Source organism: Penicillium citrinum (genome assembly GCF_028827155.1).
Source record: "Penicillium citrinum strain IBT 23319 chromosome Unknown utg000002l:1.0-3833315.0:1.0-3834789.0, whole genome shotgun sequence".
Lineage (NCBI taxonomy): Eukaryota > Fungi > Ascomycota > Eurotiomycetes > Eurotiales > Aspergillaceae > Penicillium > Penicillium citrinum.
Genome location: NW_026622687.1, coordinates 1,031,823 through 1,046,355, shown reverse-complemented (window position 1 = coordinate 1,046,355; position 14,533 = coordinate 1,031,823). Strand labels below are relative to the sequence as shown.

The 14,533-nt window shown below is 46.8% G+C and overlaps 7 protein-coding genes across 7 annotated transcripts; 3 read left to right on the top strand and 4 right to left on the bottom strand.

Moving 5' to 3' along the window:
* Window positions 1-170: 170 nt before the first annotated feature.
* N7469_002241 (uncharacterized protein) lies at window positions 171-404 on the bottom strand (the record flags this gene model as incomplete). Its single annotated transcript, XM_056641161.1, has 1 exon — window positions 171-404. One exon carries the CDS (start codon window positions 402-404, stop codon window positions 171-173), a length of 234 nt encoding a protein of 77 aa, XP_056503655.1.
* A 2,516-nt stretch (window positions 405-2,920) lies between these two features.
* On the top strand, window positions 2,921-4,114 carry N7469_002240 (uncharacterized protein; the record flags this gene model as incomplete). Its single annotated transcript, XM_056641160.1, has 1 exon — window positions 2,921-4,114. The coding sequence occupies one exon, from the start codon at window positions 2,921-2,923 to the stop codon at window positions 4,112-4,114; it is 1,194 nt and encodes a 397-aa protein (XP_056503654.1).
* Window positions 4,115-4,685: 571 nt separating this feature from the next.
* Window positions 4,686-4,871, top strand: N7469_002239 (uncharacterized protein; the record flags this gene model as incomplete). Its single annotated transcript, XM_056641159.1, has 1 exon — window positions 4,686-4,871. One exon carries the CDS (start codon window positions 4,686-4,688, stop codon window positions 4,869-4,871), a length of 186 nt encoding a protein of 61 aa, XP_056503653.1.
* Window positions 4,872-4,940: 69 nt separating this feature from the next.
* On the bottom strand, window positions 4,941-5,393 carry N7469_002238 (uncharacterized protein; the record flags this gene model as incomplete). The annotated part of the gene is made up of 1 exon (XM_056641158.1): window positions 4,941-5,393. One exon carries the CDS (start codon window positions 5,391-5,393, stop codon window positions 4,941-4,943), a length of 453 nt encoding a protein of 150 aa, XP_056503652.1.
* A 3,021-nt stretch (window positions 5,394-8,414) lies between these two features.
* Window positions 8,415-8,715, bottom strand: N7469_002237 (DNA damage repair protein (Rad9); the record flags this gene model as incomplete). Its single annotated transcript, XM_056641157.1, has 2 exons — window positions 8,415-8,526; window positions 8,600-8,715. 2 exons carry the CDS (start codon window positions 8,713-8,715, stop codon window positions 8,415-8,417), a joined length of 228 nt encoding a protein of 75 aa, XP_056503651.1.
* A 99-nt stretch (window positions 8,716-8,814) lies between these two features.
* On the top strand, window positions 8,815-9,030 carry N7469_002236 (uncharacterized protein; the record flags this gene model as incomplete). Its single annotated transcript, XM_056641156.1, has 1 exon — window positions 8,815-9,030. One exon carries the CDS (start codon window positions 8,815-8,817, stop codon window positions 9,028-9,030), a length of 216 nt encoding a protein of 71 aa, XP_056503650.1.
* A 2,092-nt stretch (window positions 9,031-11,122) lies between these two features.
* N7469_002235 (uncharacterized protein) lies at window positions 11,123-13,353 on the bottom strand (the record flags this gene model as incomplete). Its single annotated transcript, XM_056641155.1, has 7 exons — window positions 11,123-11,365; window positions 11,429-11,706; window positions 11,759-11,912; window positions 11,969-12,502; window positions 12,559-12,817; window positions 12,883-13,123; window positions 13,182-13,353. The coding sequence occupies 7 exons, from the start codon at window positions 13,351-13,353 to the stop codon at window positions 11,123-11,125; spliced, it is 1,881 nt and encodes a 626-aa protein (XP_056503649.1).
* Between the last annotated feature and the right edge of the window lie 1,180 nt (window positions 13,354-14,533).

Genomic DNA, 14,533 nt, shown 5'->3' with positions numbered 1-14,533 from the left:
TCCTCGCAGATAGGACACCTGGCAAGCTCCACGAGATATTCAGCCGGTGCTTGCAACCTTCCAAATATCGCGATGCAGTTGTCGCACAGTGCATGTCTGCAGGGTAGCAAAGCAGCAGGCCAGACCGCCGAAAGTTGGGTGTGGTTGTACTGAAAGCCGTTTTGAGCTAGTCAGAGCGGGTTGACGCCATTGAGCACTTGTCTCTGGAATGACAGAGCCCTGGCAGTGATGGTAGAATAGGCGGTTGAGATGAAGGATTTCTCCTGGATGGTACGTTGTGGGGTAGGTCGATGGGTTGGAGTGGAGAGGTTCGAGGATGTGGTGGGAGATGAGCGGCGAGGCTCTGGAAGCTGGGATTTCATCCCCTTATATAGAGCTCTCGCCTCGAGAACAAGATTGTCCATCGCGTAGGGCCCGTAAGATGGGTTCATACCGCTGTCGTAAGATCCGTGGGTATCGAGGCATACAGGGCCGCTCGTTGTCGTTCTTGACGAGGATACTGTACAGAAGAAAAGTCCAACTGGGTTGGCTCCCTTATAGTCATTTGGACAGCCGCACTTCCAACGATTGCTTTGTTATTCCCGGGCCAGCCATTGCTCCAACTTTGGTACATCTCGTCTTTTACAGTCATTGTTGTGGGTAACCTACCTGGTTACATTGAATCGTGTCACGCTCCATCTTGCATCGTTTGGCCTGCTGGCGTTAATGCCGACGGCCCATACGCTCGCAGAGCCAGTTAAGAGCTTCTCCGTTGTCCTGAACATGGAAGGTAAACTTGGGCGGGTCTGTACCCTTTGCGCGACTGCGGAGTGTTGATTCAGGTATATTATATAGCCTTGCCTTGCTGCTGCGCGAAGAGATGCGATACGGCCATTTTTGATATCAGATATGGCTAATCAGACCCTACCCTCCTGATTGGCCGATTTCTGCGAGGATTGTATACGAGTTGGTGGCATGGTAGGTAGTTGAACTAGGTAGAATGGGGAGAAGACGCGATTTTCGATGGGGGTGCGGCCAACCGTGTGCGCAGCTCGACCGTGGATTACGTTATATCGCAATAATATCAACTGCAACGCCGTCTTCCAGATTCCTGTCTACAATTTTCTCCAATTCCTTTGCTCTCGCAGTAAAGTCGCTGTGATCTTTCTGCTATATGTAATTCTGTTTTCCATTCTGTGGTTAAAATCGTATACCACTAGCAGTCACACTCATAAACTACTCCCGCAGGATGAACACAACGTGACTTTGGCTCTGAATCCGAATCATCGAGTGTCATGAAAAGCGCCGAGCTTGCCCGATGGAGTATGCAGTGGAAGCTATGCAGAGACCATCGCGTACAGAGTCGAAATGCTAGCGCAATCTCGGCTCATGTCAGTCTAATAGAAGGTATTACCGAAAGGCCCAGCGGCGGAACCTGCCTGATTTGGCTCGGTGGATATCTGGTCATGTGATCTTATTATCAGACCCATTTATTCACGTGACGTCCTACCCATAGTCATGTGATCTGCTTACGGCGAACTCCGCGCACAATCAGGGCATGGCGCGTTGAAAAATTGCTAGTAACGAGCTATGAAACTGGGCTGTCGCTCTGCCTCATCCATAAAACCGGGCGTATATTGAAGGATGTCGCATAACCCGAGTGTAGTGCATCTCCTCACTACATGGAGGAGTCATGGATTCCTAGCCTTAAGAAAGTTTCGGCTGCCTGCTGCCGCAACCTTTATCCTCTCGAGTTTATGTAGAAGTGGATGCGAACGAAGTTTGGTTTAGATACTGATATAGAGCTGCGCACTGCATCCTGAATAATTTGCAAAAGGCCAAAACAAATAGAAATGTCCGGATGCGAATTGAACCGCTCAAGTTTGTGCTCGTCCAAGTGTGTTGTGAAGCTGAATCAAGATAATTAGGCTGTCAGTCACACTAGTTACCGTGGTTGGAAAACAATCTAGTGTGGTTTGTCCAAACGAGCCATGAATCAAAATCAGGTCATCACGCTATCCAATGTTGAATATAGCCCATAATTAGCCCGTCATGAGATGAAAGATGCGCCAGCAATACTTTTCACCATTCACTCGAAAGGGGGTTATCCGAGATCGCGATCGATCGCTCGGTGGATATTGTATCCAAAAACTTGGGCATTCCGAATGCATAGAACAGCCTATCAGATTCTAGAAAACAACCATTGATCTCATGGAGTAAACAGCCATTACGGCTCAGGATTGTCACTGGCCGTGTCTCACCCAGAACATCGGTTCTCAGCTGTGGTTCTCACGTAAATTAATTATCAGTTTCCCATGAAACAAAGACTCAAATGTCAGTAGGATACAGTGATTATTACTAGCAATCGATTGAAGCTTCAAGAGGCTCTTGTACTCTTCGATATATCTATCAATCTGTAATCTATTTCCAGGAACGACCATTTCTGACACATGATGAAGCAAGAAGACTCAATCAATATCTGTCAGGTCCGGGAATGACGGATCTCGCTAATTCGTTTGCTCAATTGGGAAATTGCAATCTACCCGATTAATTCGGACTGGGAAGCGATCATCGTGTGCAGGGACTGATGCGCAACTTTATTACTCCTAGGGAAACGCCTTGTGGAGCTGATTCACGATCTAGCGAACACGTCCATGTCGATAACCTGCGCTAGCCGCAATTGCTAATGGCTCCATCGTAAGATACACGTCTTGCAGCGAGCTCTACTCCCTGTGTCAGCCCTTTTGAAGTGTAATCAGCGTAATAAATACAATCTACAGTATCTGTGGGTACATGAAATTTCCTAATGCAAGATGTGGCATCCATATGCCATCCGATCGGCAAAGCACCGAGATCAATAAGGGCCTTGTTGCCCATTTGCAAAAATTTGAAGCCCAATTTCTTCTCTTTCTTGAACCTCAACTGGTCAAATAATTTCACGATGATGCTCTCTACTTTCAAGTCGCTCGCCATGGCGCTGGCGCTTGGTGCCAGCAGTGTGTTGGCACAGGACACCTGGAACTCGCTGGTCAGCCGTCGAGTTACTGAGTATCAAATGCCGGTCGCTACTGAGACTCATGAGTTTGCGCGTGTACCGGACACCAATTTCCTTCTGTTAACTCAGATGTCCGACAGCAAGCTTCTCAAGATCGAATTGGACTCCGAGACCGAGCAACCTGTTGCTCTGCACTCTTTCCCCATGGGACAGAACAGTAGCTCCCAGCTGCACGGCGTGTGGCCATCCACTATCTACCCTGGCAAGATGTGGCTTTCGCTGCAGGGCGACAACAAGCTGCTCCTTATTGATCCCGGCAAAGAACTTTCGACCACTCCCTTCATCCTCAAGACGATCGATATTCCTAAGCCTGGCAATGGCCCTCACTGTGTCTTTGAGATTGGCAACCGCGTCTGGGCTGGTCTCAAGGTCGCTTCCAAGCAGAATGGCAAATACTATGTCTTCTCTGCCGATGTTCACAACACTACCGACCACAAGATGTACCGGGCCGTCAACAGCCCCGTCTTCATCAAGGAGGACCCAACCACCGGTCTGATCTACGTGACCCAGGACAACGACTCCTCCATCATGCGCATCAACGTCACCAGCAGCGAGACAAAGCAGATGCACGTTCCTCCCAGCGTTGGCAACAACGCCGTCGGAATGATCTCTGGCAAGGGTGCTATGGGTGGTGTTTGGTTCACTCTCGCCGGAAATGCCACTGGCGGTACCGGTACCTTCGGCCACATCGGACACAACGGCAAGATGAACTTTTTCAAGCTGAAGCACCCTCTACTCGGCATAAACGCCGGTCTGCTGCACATCGCTGATGCTTCGACTGAGGATGGTGGTCCCGCCCTGTGGCTGCTTTCTACTTCGCTGCTCAGCACCAACTCCCCAGATGCCGTGATCCGCGTCACTTTCGACTCTAACATTGAGACCATCACCGGTGAGGAGTACATTTCCATGCCCACTCAGAACGCCAAGGTGCACCGTGTTCTGCCCATGGACTCTACTATTTTTGTGTCTGAGCTCTACACCTTCACCCTTGCCCAGGTCACTTACAACAACACTGTTGCTGGACAGTGGCTGCCTGCTCAGGCCGTCACCAACAACACTATTTACACCGAGGCCAGCTAAATGAGATTTGACCTTTGATGGAAGAAAGAGTCTTATAGATCGGATAATATTCGATCTAATACATACCATACTACTTGCCTGTATATACAGCGCTTAAAGACTAATTTAATACATACTGAATGAAAGTACTTTGAATGATGGCATTGTATTATATGGTAACTTAATTGAGTTTCCAATTCGAAAGAGGCTGTTGCCCCAGTTCGAACAGGGATTTGTACGTTTGTACTTACGAAATATCCATCTCAGTCATCCTCAGTAACTCAGTACCAACCTCCAGAAGATCCTTTGGCCAAATCGGGTAATCGACTCCATTCCCACGAGTCCCAACCTGATATCCCAGATGCACTTTGTTGTTGGGAAACGGCGTGAATTGTCTTGACTCGAAAAAACTGGGCATTCGGATTCTTTGATGCTCTGCCTGAAGAATTTTGGATTAAACATTGTTTGTTGGTCGTGTTTATAGAGACTTGCGAGCGTACCAGTAAGCATGTACTGCATTGTATGTTAGTGACGGAAGGTCAAATTCTCGTGTCGGTTCCCGGAATTAGAATACCGTTGACTGTAGGAAAAGATGACTAGTCTCAAAGGGGAACAAGAAAGAGAAAAGTCGAGCCAGATCTTCGCTCCAGCTCGGAAGGCAGCTACTAGCAACGATCAATGGCTCCTCAAGCAGTCGATTCACCTTTGCAGTAAGCTTGGTATTGATGAATTGGGCAAGTGGATCGGGGGTGATGTTGACAGGATCCCTAGCCTATGACAAGACATCGTCGATTATGTTATTGGGCCAATTCGTCAATACAAAAATGGAAGCCAGATCAAAATACATTTAGTCACCAAGAACCTCCAAGAGGACTTCAATTATGAGCTCAGAGCTAGTGATGCTCTCAAGCGAATCCCCATCAAAATAGGTTAACAGACGCTTGAAAAGAGCTAGGCCATCGTCGCCCTGGATGGCGTAGGAATCCTTTATCTCAACCGCGAGGGCTCGCAATTCGTTCATAACACAAAGGGCCTGAGTGCGCACTGTGCCATCCTTTCCTTCCTCACAGGTGTTGAGGAAAGCTTGGGCGTCTCGGATAACGAGGTCATGAAGGTCATTTTCCACCTTAGCCAATGACTGGCGGCCGAACATTGACGAGTCTTCAGAGTCGGAGTGCTCGTTGTTTTCATCAGCCTCGTCGTCGTAGCCATCACCATCTTCGTCTGTGCCTTCATCTTTCTTGCCGCTCTCGCTGTTCCCAGTATTCATGTCAACGTCTGTAGATTCATTATTGGTCATTTTCCTGGTTTCTTCAGTCTTTTCTGCATACGGAGAAAAAGGGACTTCGAATAACTAAGCTATTTCCGAAATGACACCTTCTCGATTGAATTGGTGATGGTAAATCTTTTAAAGTCGCTCGAACAATAATTCCGAACAGCGCAGGGAAAGAGACACAAGGGAGGGGTGGTCTTTTTGGGGAAAGAATGGATGCGAGGAATGAAGAATAGGGAGCAGTACGCAAAGCGTCTTCAATCAAGGAAGGTTCTCGGATATGCAACATCTTGAGCTGTGAGCTGTGCAATAAGGACACTCTGGCGAACAAGGAGATTGACAGTACACAAGCAGGCGTCAGTCAAGGTGGAAACAAGTTAATCGCAAATCGCTTTTCTGTCTTGCAATCTTCCAACAAGGCACATCTGTCCGCAGTTGACTCTTGTGACTTGGAAGACTTCAAGCCGATGGAAATATAACATCGAAGTAAGAACCGAGCACGCTGTCTGTTCGCGAGGCCTCGCGACTAGGGGGGGCCGGGCAAAAGCTCGCAAATGAAGTTAAGAGTCTCGAAAAGTAGATCAGTCAACAAACACGAGCTGGCTTTGGCTGTAATTGCGAGTACTCAGAGGAAATGAGTATGAAAATATGGTCCAATTAAATTTGTGGTGTTCGGGAGTAGTAGACAGAGAACAGACCTGAGCATTGCGGGCTCGATGAGCTCTTCCAAATTCTCAGAGCGAAATTTGTAGCTCTCAACAGTACGGGAGACAGAGGCAACCCTGCTCAACCACTTTCGGGTCATTGCTGGACAGTACATTCAATAAAGTGAACTTTGCTTTATTCGCGACAGAATATGGAGACTTGAAATGTATATTCTGCTGAGAGAAATTTTCTGGGCAAGATAGCTGCGATGTATATTTGGGACATATTGGTTATCACATTGAAAGGGAAGCTTAACTGCTTTGAAGTGACACGAAGACTGACCCTTTGCTAGAAGATTGGGCCTTTACAGAAGGCATTATTCTCTTTATTAATGGTTATTATCGCCTATCATCGCTTTTAGTTGGCTAGAATTACATAGACGTTCAGTGAATTTGTGTTTTGATTCTGTATCTGGGCGGATTGGTCAAGCGTAATACAAAACTAGACTCTATTCTGTACGACTTTTGGGGCACATTGTAGAAAGGTTGAAAGTTATTCAAATAAGTGTAAAGCGCACTGGAATATTGATCCAAAGCGAAATGGGTTCTTCTTCCAAAAGCAAACACTGTACACAATCTAGAATATAGTTCGTCTTGCAACAGAATATCTGTACGCCACTAAATTGTTCATAGTTTTACATTCTGTAATAGCCTACGGTGCAGGCTTCTCAATATTAGAATTTGAGAAAATCCCCACAGTGGCTTCAGGAAGTGGTCGCAAGCGACTGGTGGTAGTCTTCGCGGTGATATGTCATCCCTAACCAAACGATTCTTCTTATAAGTGGACAGAACAAAGACTATGAAAGGTGTTTTACGCTATGTATTTCCAGGCAGGGATTAGAACCTCTTCATGAGATACTGTACAGCCTACCCCTGGAATCGTCTCTCATGATCTGCACAGCTTGCCGAGCCGGGAACCTCTCTCAAGTTCTCATACGGGGAGGCTACATAATTTGACTCGTTTCGGCTTTCATATAGGACCCTGAGACGTTTGGGCATCTTGAATTCAATCTGCATTCGAGATAATTTTGGGGGGCTATCATCGAATTAATGCACATACCGTCATGATCAAGTTATCGGTGCCGTTCTTATCGCCCCTACTCTCACAATATTCCTAGACATGATATACCGGGCTTTGTCAAGGGCAACTTGAAAGGCATCCTACCTGACCATCATTCGTACATCTTCCGCGTAGTTTTAAGTCGCAAGTGGTTGTGATAATTAGTCTAGCACCTATCAGGAGCAATGCCTTCTAGTCCCAAATCCCATTTCTCAACTATCAACCCGTACGTCACCGAATGATATTCATGGTTCGGTGGCTCTAATAAATGAGCGGCCATATCCAGAGTGATATTGTTAGCTACTATGCCGTTCGATGTTTAATATGCTACTAATTGATCAGAGTTGAGCGGGGTGTTGGATGGGCTGGCTGTCGAAGCATAGATGTTGGCATAGATGTTGGCATTATGCCCTACAGTGGTGCCCCAAGCGCCGGATAATCATATGCCATAAAATCCCAGGAGTCCATGTATTTTCCCGTCTGACTTACATGAAGTTTACGGTAATTCGTGGAGCCTAATCACTTGTAAGCCAGAAAATTTGTACTCCTCGGGCGGTAATGGAACTTGCCGGCGTGACAAGCAAACGAAGTTAAGGGGTAATCATTCGTGATTTCGGTACAGTGGCATCTGATGACTATTTACCTGAGAGACAAGCTCATGATCTCAGAATTAGCACATGATCAAGCACACCATGCGCAGCTTCTCAGGAGTGGAGACCAGGTTCTCAGCCTGTACGTCATCAACGGGGTGCTGTTGTGCTTTCCAGTACGAGCAGATATTCCGTGATAGTTAGATGCACAACAGGTTTACAGTACAATTCGGTATCGTCAAATCCAAAAATTCACTTTAGGTTTGGGACAGATGAGGTAAACTTTTACTGGAGAGGAGTACTCAGCGCAGCCGCGAAATTTGTGAAGTCCAGCCAAGGTTTGTGGCTTATTGTTCGCCCACTTTAAATAATGAAAAAACTGAAGTCGTAGAAAGAAATAAAAGCGATTTCTATATACATCGCTCAAATATGGAGCTTTTACTTGAGTCTGGGCAAATAAGCTGATTTTGTCACTTGAAGGTAGACGATCCAGAATTGAAAATATAAAGAGGGACGAAATCCCGGTTTTCTCCTTAATCCAAAATATCCATATACCCTTTGCATTAGTATAGTATCCCTCCGCGTCCGATGCACGAGTCGTGCCTGCATCGCACGCAACAAGATCAAATTCAAGACACAACATAAAAATTAAGAGTTTTTTTTTGTGCAATTTGACATGCTCTGCACCCAGACTTTAGCTTTTCACAAAACTATTTGAAACGCCTTCATCTTCTTCATGCAGCTGCTTGATGATCTTGTAGGGTCCTGGGATACGAGCTTTTGAATATTGCTCAGTGCCAACTAGACTTATTAGAACCGATGAACTTATCCATCAGATAAATAAAAAAAGCAAACTCACAGATAAGTCAGTAGATATACTTGATAGCAATCAGGAACCATAGAGTGATAGCAACAATTTGGCCAAATGACCAAACACTCCAGTCGATAACGTTGATGAGGTTGAAGCCTGTGAAAAAAATGAACTCCATAGCCATAGCAGCGATAAAAACAAGTCGATCACAAAGGTCAAGGCGCCTAGTCCGAAATTGATCCGAGGCTCCCATTCAAAGCGTCGGGGTTGCTCAATTTTCAATATGGCTGTGGTAATGCCAATTCGCTCCAATGAAGTTCGCGAATGCCAAGAGTTTGTCGGGCCAAGTATATTCTGTTGGCGACAGTGGAATGAACCGGCTGCTGGAGAGCATTGGGCTTATTATGCCAGCCTTCAATCAACGGTCGGGGCTGCTTTCGGCGCGATGTATCATACATGGTCAGTAGAGGTTACTTGGAGATTCCGCTTCACTCAATAATCTCACCACCCGAGCAAGACTGTCGCATTCAAGCAAGGCATGGATGTCGTCTGTATTCGTGGGACCACTAGAGACAGGGCTGGTTCTCAACGAATATTTCGGTCAGCATGGAGTCAAATGTCAGGGTCGATGCACTTATCTGCCATGAACGTACTTCTCTATCGAGTATAGACAAGCTAGCGGCAGTTAGTTTTTTGAGCGACGGTACAATCACAAGTATCAACGACCGGGTTCCCTATCACAGAAAGAAGGTTCAAGATGCATGTCATAATCCGATGCAGACCTATGCCACTGGCTGCCACCTCGTCCAGGGACAAGGCTTAATCAATTTATTTTCAATGTATTTCCCTTCATAGTCGTACACCAAACAAATCTGTTCCTGCAGTGGATAGTCTCTCAACTGAGACCTCAGACGCTAGAGTTGCTAGGTAGTTCCTGGCAGCAGCAGCCATCCGAGGGTATTTCTTTTTATGCACCTTCCACCATTCACACAGCCAATTTTGATCCTCCATATCGCTTACTTCAGCCCAAGCGCTATCAAAATGCGATCAATGTTAGAAAAGCGAGGGTTATCTTGAGGCTGTAGCCTTTGTAACATCCGGCTACCCACTTTTTGAATCTTATGGCTAGGTTCAAGTTGCCTTGTTGTAGTCAATGGCCCAGTAATCCCACTATATCCGTTGTGGAGGTCATCACAAAGAGTTCGAAGGGTTCCTCCCGGCATTTTTCGCACCCAGTTCATTGAGGAGGAGAGCCCCTTTTACTCGAGAATCAAAGTCTAGTGCAGTATAGTATAGGTCAGAGGCATCCATAAAGGTGTAGTACTTCATATACTTCTTGATACTCCCCTCAACAACGCCTGTGATGTTCTCAGCAAGATCTGCAAAATCGTCCTTGCGCTCAGCAACGTCATGTAATAAATCCTGGAACTCGTAATATATTGTTAATTCAAAACTGATCTGGGGTCTTTTCTCCGACACAAGCAAAGTAACCTCTTTGAATTTTGACACAACGTTGTGGATATGAGAAAGTTGTATCCAGTCATCTGGTGAAAAGGAGGAAATGAAGCTGAGCTTGCCGTTAATTATCTACGATGATGAGATATCCGATACTATCAATGATTTCGAATATTCGTAATAGCCCTACCTATCGTACTGACACTTAGTTATAGGATGCGTGTCAAGGGCAAAATATCAGTTCAGACTTGGTGTTCATCGCCTATTGGTTAGTACAGCTACGGCCCACTAGGTTCTCCAACAGAAAATTACCGACAAGAGAGGCTCGCGGTTTTACTAGCGCGCCTAGGGAATATTTGACCGATTGATTGGATTTATTTGCCCAGTTTTCACGGCCGTATTTCGTATGCAGCCCCCTAACTAGTGTGCATTGCACTGTTGAATATGTACACGCCATCGATGACTCCCATTTGGGTTGAAGCCAACCCAACAGAAGTTACTTTCGCTAAGTATTTCATTTTCAATGTCCAATTTTCCCGTCCCTCAACAATCAATCTTATTCACTGTATGAAAGTCAGAAATTTCCATATTTAATTTCATTTATTCGTGTTTATTCGTATTTATTAGTGTTTACCTGAGGGCACCACGTTTCTGAGGATGCTTGTCATTACATGGAGTGAGAAGGAGCCTGCATTCGATTCTGGGGTAGCGATCCTCATTATATTATTTATCCCCCGGGAGGCTGTGATCGTCTAGCTACCAGGTATGCCCGCCACGTTATATGGGATTCTCTCTGTCCTTTCCGTGCGCGCACGCTATGTTTTCTCAGAAAAAATTCTACCTCCGCCCTCAGAGGTCGAAGCTCACAAACAATATCATTTCGAGCCCTGCCTTGGGTGAGTTCGGCTGGGCGGTTGAAGTATGGTCTGGGGCAGTTGATACGGGTGTCATGACATGGAGAGTAGCCCTTCTGGTACTACAGTACTGTACAACATACCCTGATAGATTTTCATGGATGTGAAGCTTGATAAAACAGAAAATATGATAACGTTAAGTCTATACATCATACTTCATAAAAGAATTTTTCCGCCTCTATTAAACCATTACTCTATGATCACCACTTTTAGAGACGAGAGTCAAGTCCGACGAAGAACAAGCGCGATCCATCCAAACAGTCGATACACAGCTATAATACCAATGAGAATTCCCACCCATTTGCCAGTCCTACCAGTCGCGTAGCCATACTGCTCCAGTACTCCCGTGCCGCGAATCATACATTGCGGCGCGAGATCTGTCTGGTACAAACACTGGCAAGAAGGGCCGCACGAGTAGTTTCGCTTCGAGAATTCGTTGATCATCATTCCCTGGAAGACATATGCCTGCCCAAGACGTGAGTATAACGCGTAACTAAAGAAAAAGTGCCAAAAAAGTTCCTGTCTTACCTGGTAGTCGATGTAGTGGAACACATATTTCCAGAACGGATTCAGAATGGTCGCAGGCACGAGGAACCCACCCACGCTCATCCAGAGACCATTTGCAAACGCCACTAGTGCCAGGGAGATGACGAAGTTGGGGAAGATGGCAGTCATGAAGACGACGAGGGATTCTGCGGCTACTAGGTCCAGGAAGATCCACATTACCCAGGCGAAGAACGCATCCCCGCTAGGGCGAAAGTTGGAGAGCCAGTATGAGACGATAGAGAAGAGGAAAGAGATCAGGACTGCATAGTGGTCAACTATTTTGTTGAATCATGTGGGATATGTGTCACCTACAGAGGAATGGCAGGCCGATGAGGAAGTTGGAGACCATGAACGGGGTTGCCCCGTATAGTCCGTTGGCTCGTTCTTTGACAAAGGTAGCTCGATCTTCGAGGAAGGCTGGTACGTATGCGACGGCCATGAAGGACATGAATGCGGAGCCGAAGAACTATAGATACGCGGTTAGCATTGGTTAATTGTACTTCGACGGGGGAGGAAACTTACGATGGCGTTCACAAACGGTTGGATATAATCCTGGGAGGTATGAAGGCGGAGCCAGACTGTTCCCATCATGATGGCGAGGCCGAGATACATCACGATGCGGATACCGTAGGCAACCACATCACGATAGCTCTTGATGAATGAACGATGGAGGAGAGCCGTCGTGATTGTGAAGGGACCAGGCCGTTTGAGATCTTCTGCGGAAACAGCATCTTTCTCCTCCATTGATCGAACACGCTCGGAAACTTCTCTGTCCACCGCAACTGCCTCGTTCGACTCAGCCCACGCCTGCTGGATCTTTCGCACGCGTTCTTGGGCAGCTTCTTTCGCTCCGCCGAAATCTGAGCTGACGATGTCGAGGAGGAACTCGGCCGGATTCGTGTTTGAGGGGATAGGGTGCCCGATGTGGTCGAAATAATTGTTGACATTAGAAATGGAACCGAAATAGCATGTCTTTCCGTTGGAGAGGAGGAGGAGTTTGTCGAAAAGCTGGAAGGTTGTTGTTGAGGGCTGGTGGATACTGGCAATGATGAGGATCTAGCATGGACGATGTTAGAAGATATCCTGGGATGCGTGTCCAGAATCTGACTCACATTGTTCGACCTCGCAAGCTCCTTTGCATACGACATGACCTCGTAGCTAGCCGTTGAGTCCAAGCCGCTCGTGGGTTCATCCAAGAACAGGATCTTAGGACAGGTGATGAGCTGACTAGCAACGCTGACACGTCTCTTCTGCCCGCCACTGATACCCTTCCGGATTGGCGTTCCAACCAGCGTGTCTGTCTGATTTTGGATACCGAATGCTTCTAGGAGGGTCCGAATACGGTCTATGCGCTGCTGTTTCGACACGGAGCTATACAAAGATCCGTTAGCAAAATGCGCCACGTTCATCAGCACGTAGCAATTGGGAAGAAATACCGAGGCAGAGAGAGATCCGCCGCGAACTTCAATGTCTCGCGAACGGTCAAAGACCCAATGAGGGCATCTTCCTGCTCGACGTACGAAGTCATTCGCCCGAAAGAACCAGAGTCAACCTTGCTGCCGTTGACATAGGCGTCACCCATTACTTTTGCACCCGAGGCGGCTGGACGACGTGCCAGCACATTAAGCAGGGTCGTCTTCCCACAGCCCGAAGGGCCCATAAGCGCCACCAGTTCGCCTGAAGATCATCAGCATCATACAGGCTAAATTGAGCACCTTATCGAATGAATACATACCCTGCAGCACATCTCCACTGATATCATTGATCAAATCGCGTGCCTTCTTTGTCTGGCGATCCTTAACAGTCACAGTTAATCCACTCCACGAGAAATTGTGTACGGAGTGGTTCATCAGAAATTCTCTGGCATCGTTGCGTTCCAAGTCCACGACGGCACTAAGAGCCTCCATTAGGGAGGTTGAGTGGCGTTCGACCATGCTGCTTTATCAAACGATCCGTACGTACTTTCTCCGATGTTTTAAGAATTTCGAGCTTGATTAATTCAATCAACTGGAATAGTCAATATACTCTAGCTTGCGGACCAAAGCCGCTTTTGTATGCGAATACAGATGGTAGACCTTTGATGCCGGCCGGCTCATCCTACGGTGATCAGCATTCCATCGGCCTCAGATAGAATCTGCTCATCTTCCAGAGTTCGGCATCGGGCAGGTTTTGTGGTCCCCGATAATGCCAAATAAGCAAAGCCAAGAATATCGCTTTGGGTTTAGGCCAGCCGGATAGTGAGCCTCCCCGAGGGATTAGATAACACTGCCGTCATGAGTGGTCCCCGAGGTGGGTCGCCGTTTAATCCTCAAAGGGTATCTGAAGCTAGAAAATAGGTCTTCTTGCAAGATTTGGGCGATCTAGACTAGTTCCTTCCCATCCGATTCGTCCGAACATGATAAGCTTGAATTTGTGATACTGCTCTTTGGCACAATACTCCTCCAGCTCATAGTCACTGCCACGTCTCCATAATTCGGACACAATGCTCCGGCTGTACATTGTTGAAGCGAACCGTCCTCCTTGTAACCAGCATCGCAGGTTGTTACATAGGACCAGTCATGTAAGATTCTCTCTCTTTGTGATCTTTGAAGAATGATCAGCCGGAACAATTATGACTTCTCTGTTTGTTTCTTACATAGAAGGCAGTAACGGTCAGCACGGTATTAGCTTTCTAATCTATTTATATATAATTTGATTAGTGCCGATATTCCAACAGGCCGGGACCAAAATTGATTTTCACTGTTTCTGGTCTAGCGATACAAGGAAGATTTGCTAAAAGTCATGGCCGCCTCGGGAATGAATTATCAGTGCCAGAATGCAAGGGATTCCATGTAATCATGAGATAGCGAGCAATTCCCACTAAGAGCACTATTATGTTTACTCTGACATTCCTCGTTTCATTCCCAATGACTATTATCGATATCCCCAAGCTGAGTTGGTCGCCGAATCGCCGAATGGTTCACGCGCTCGAGCATTAGCGGCCTGGCTTACCGGGGAACTCGCGTTAGGCGAACCCCCATCGCACTATAACTGTGTCGGGAACAAGTAACCGCTTTCGCTCCCGACAAGGTAAACTTAGAAGATAGT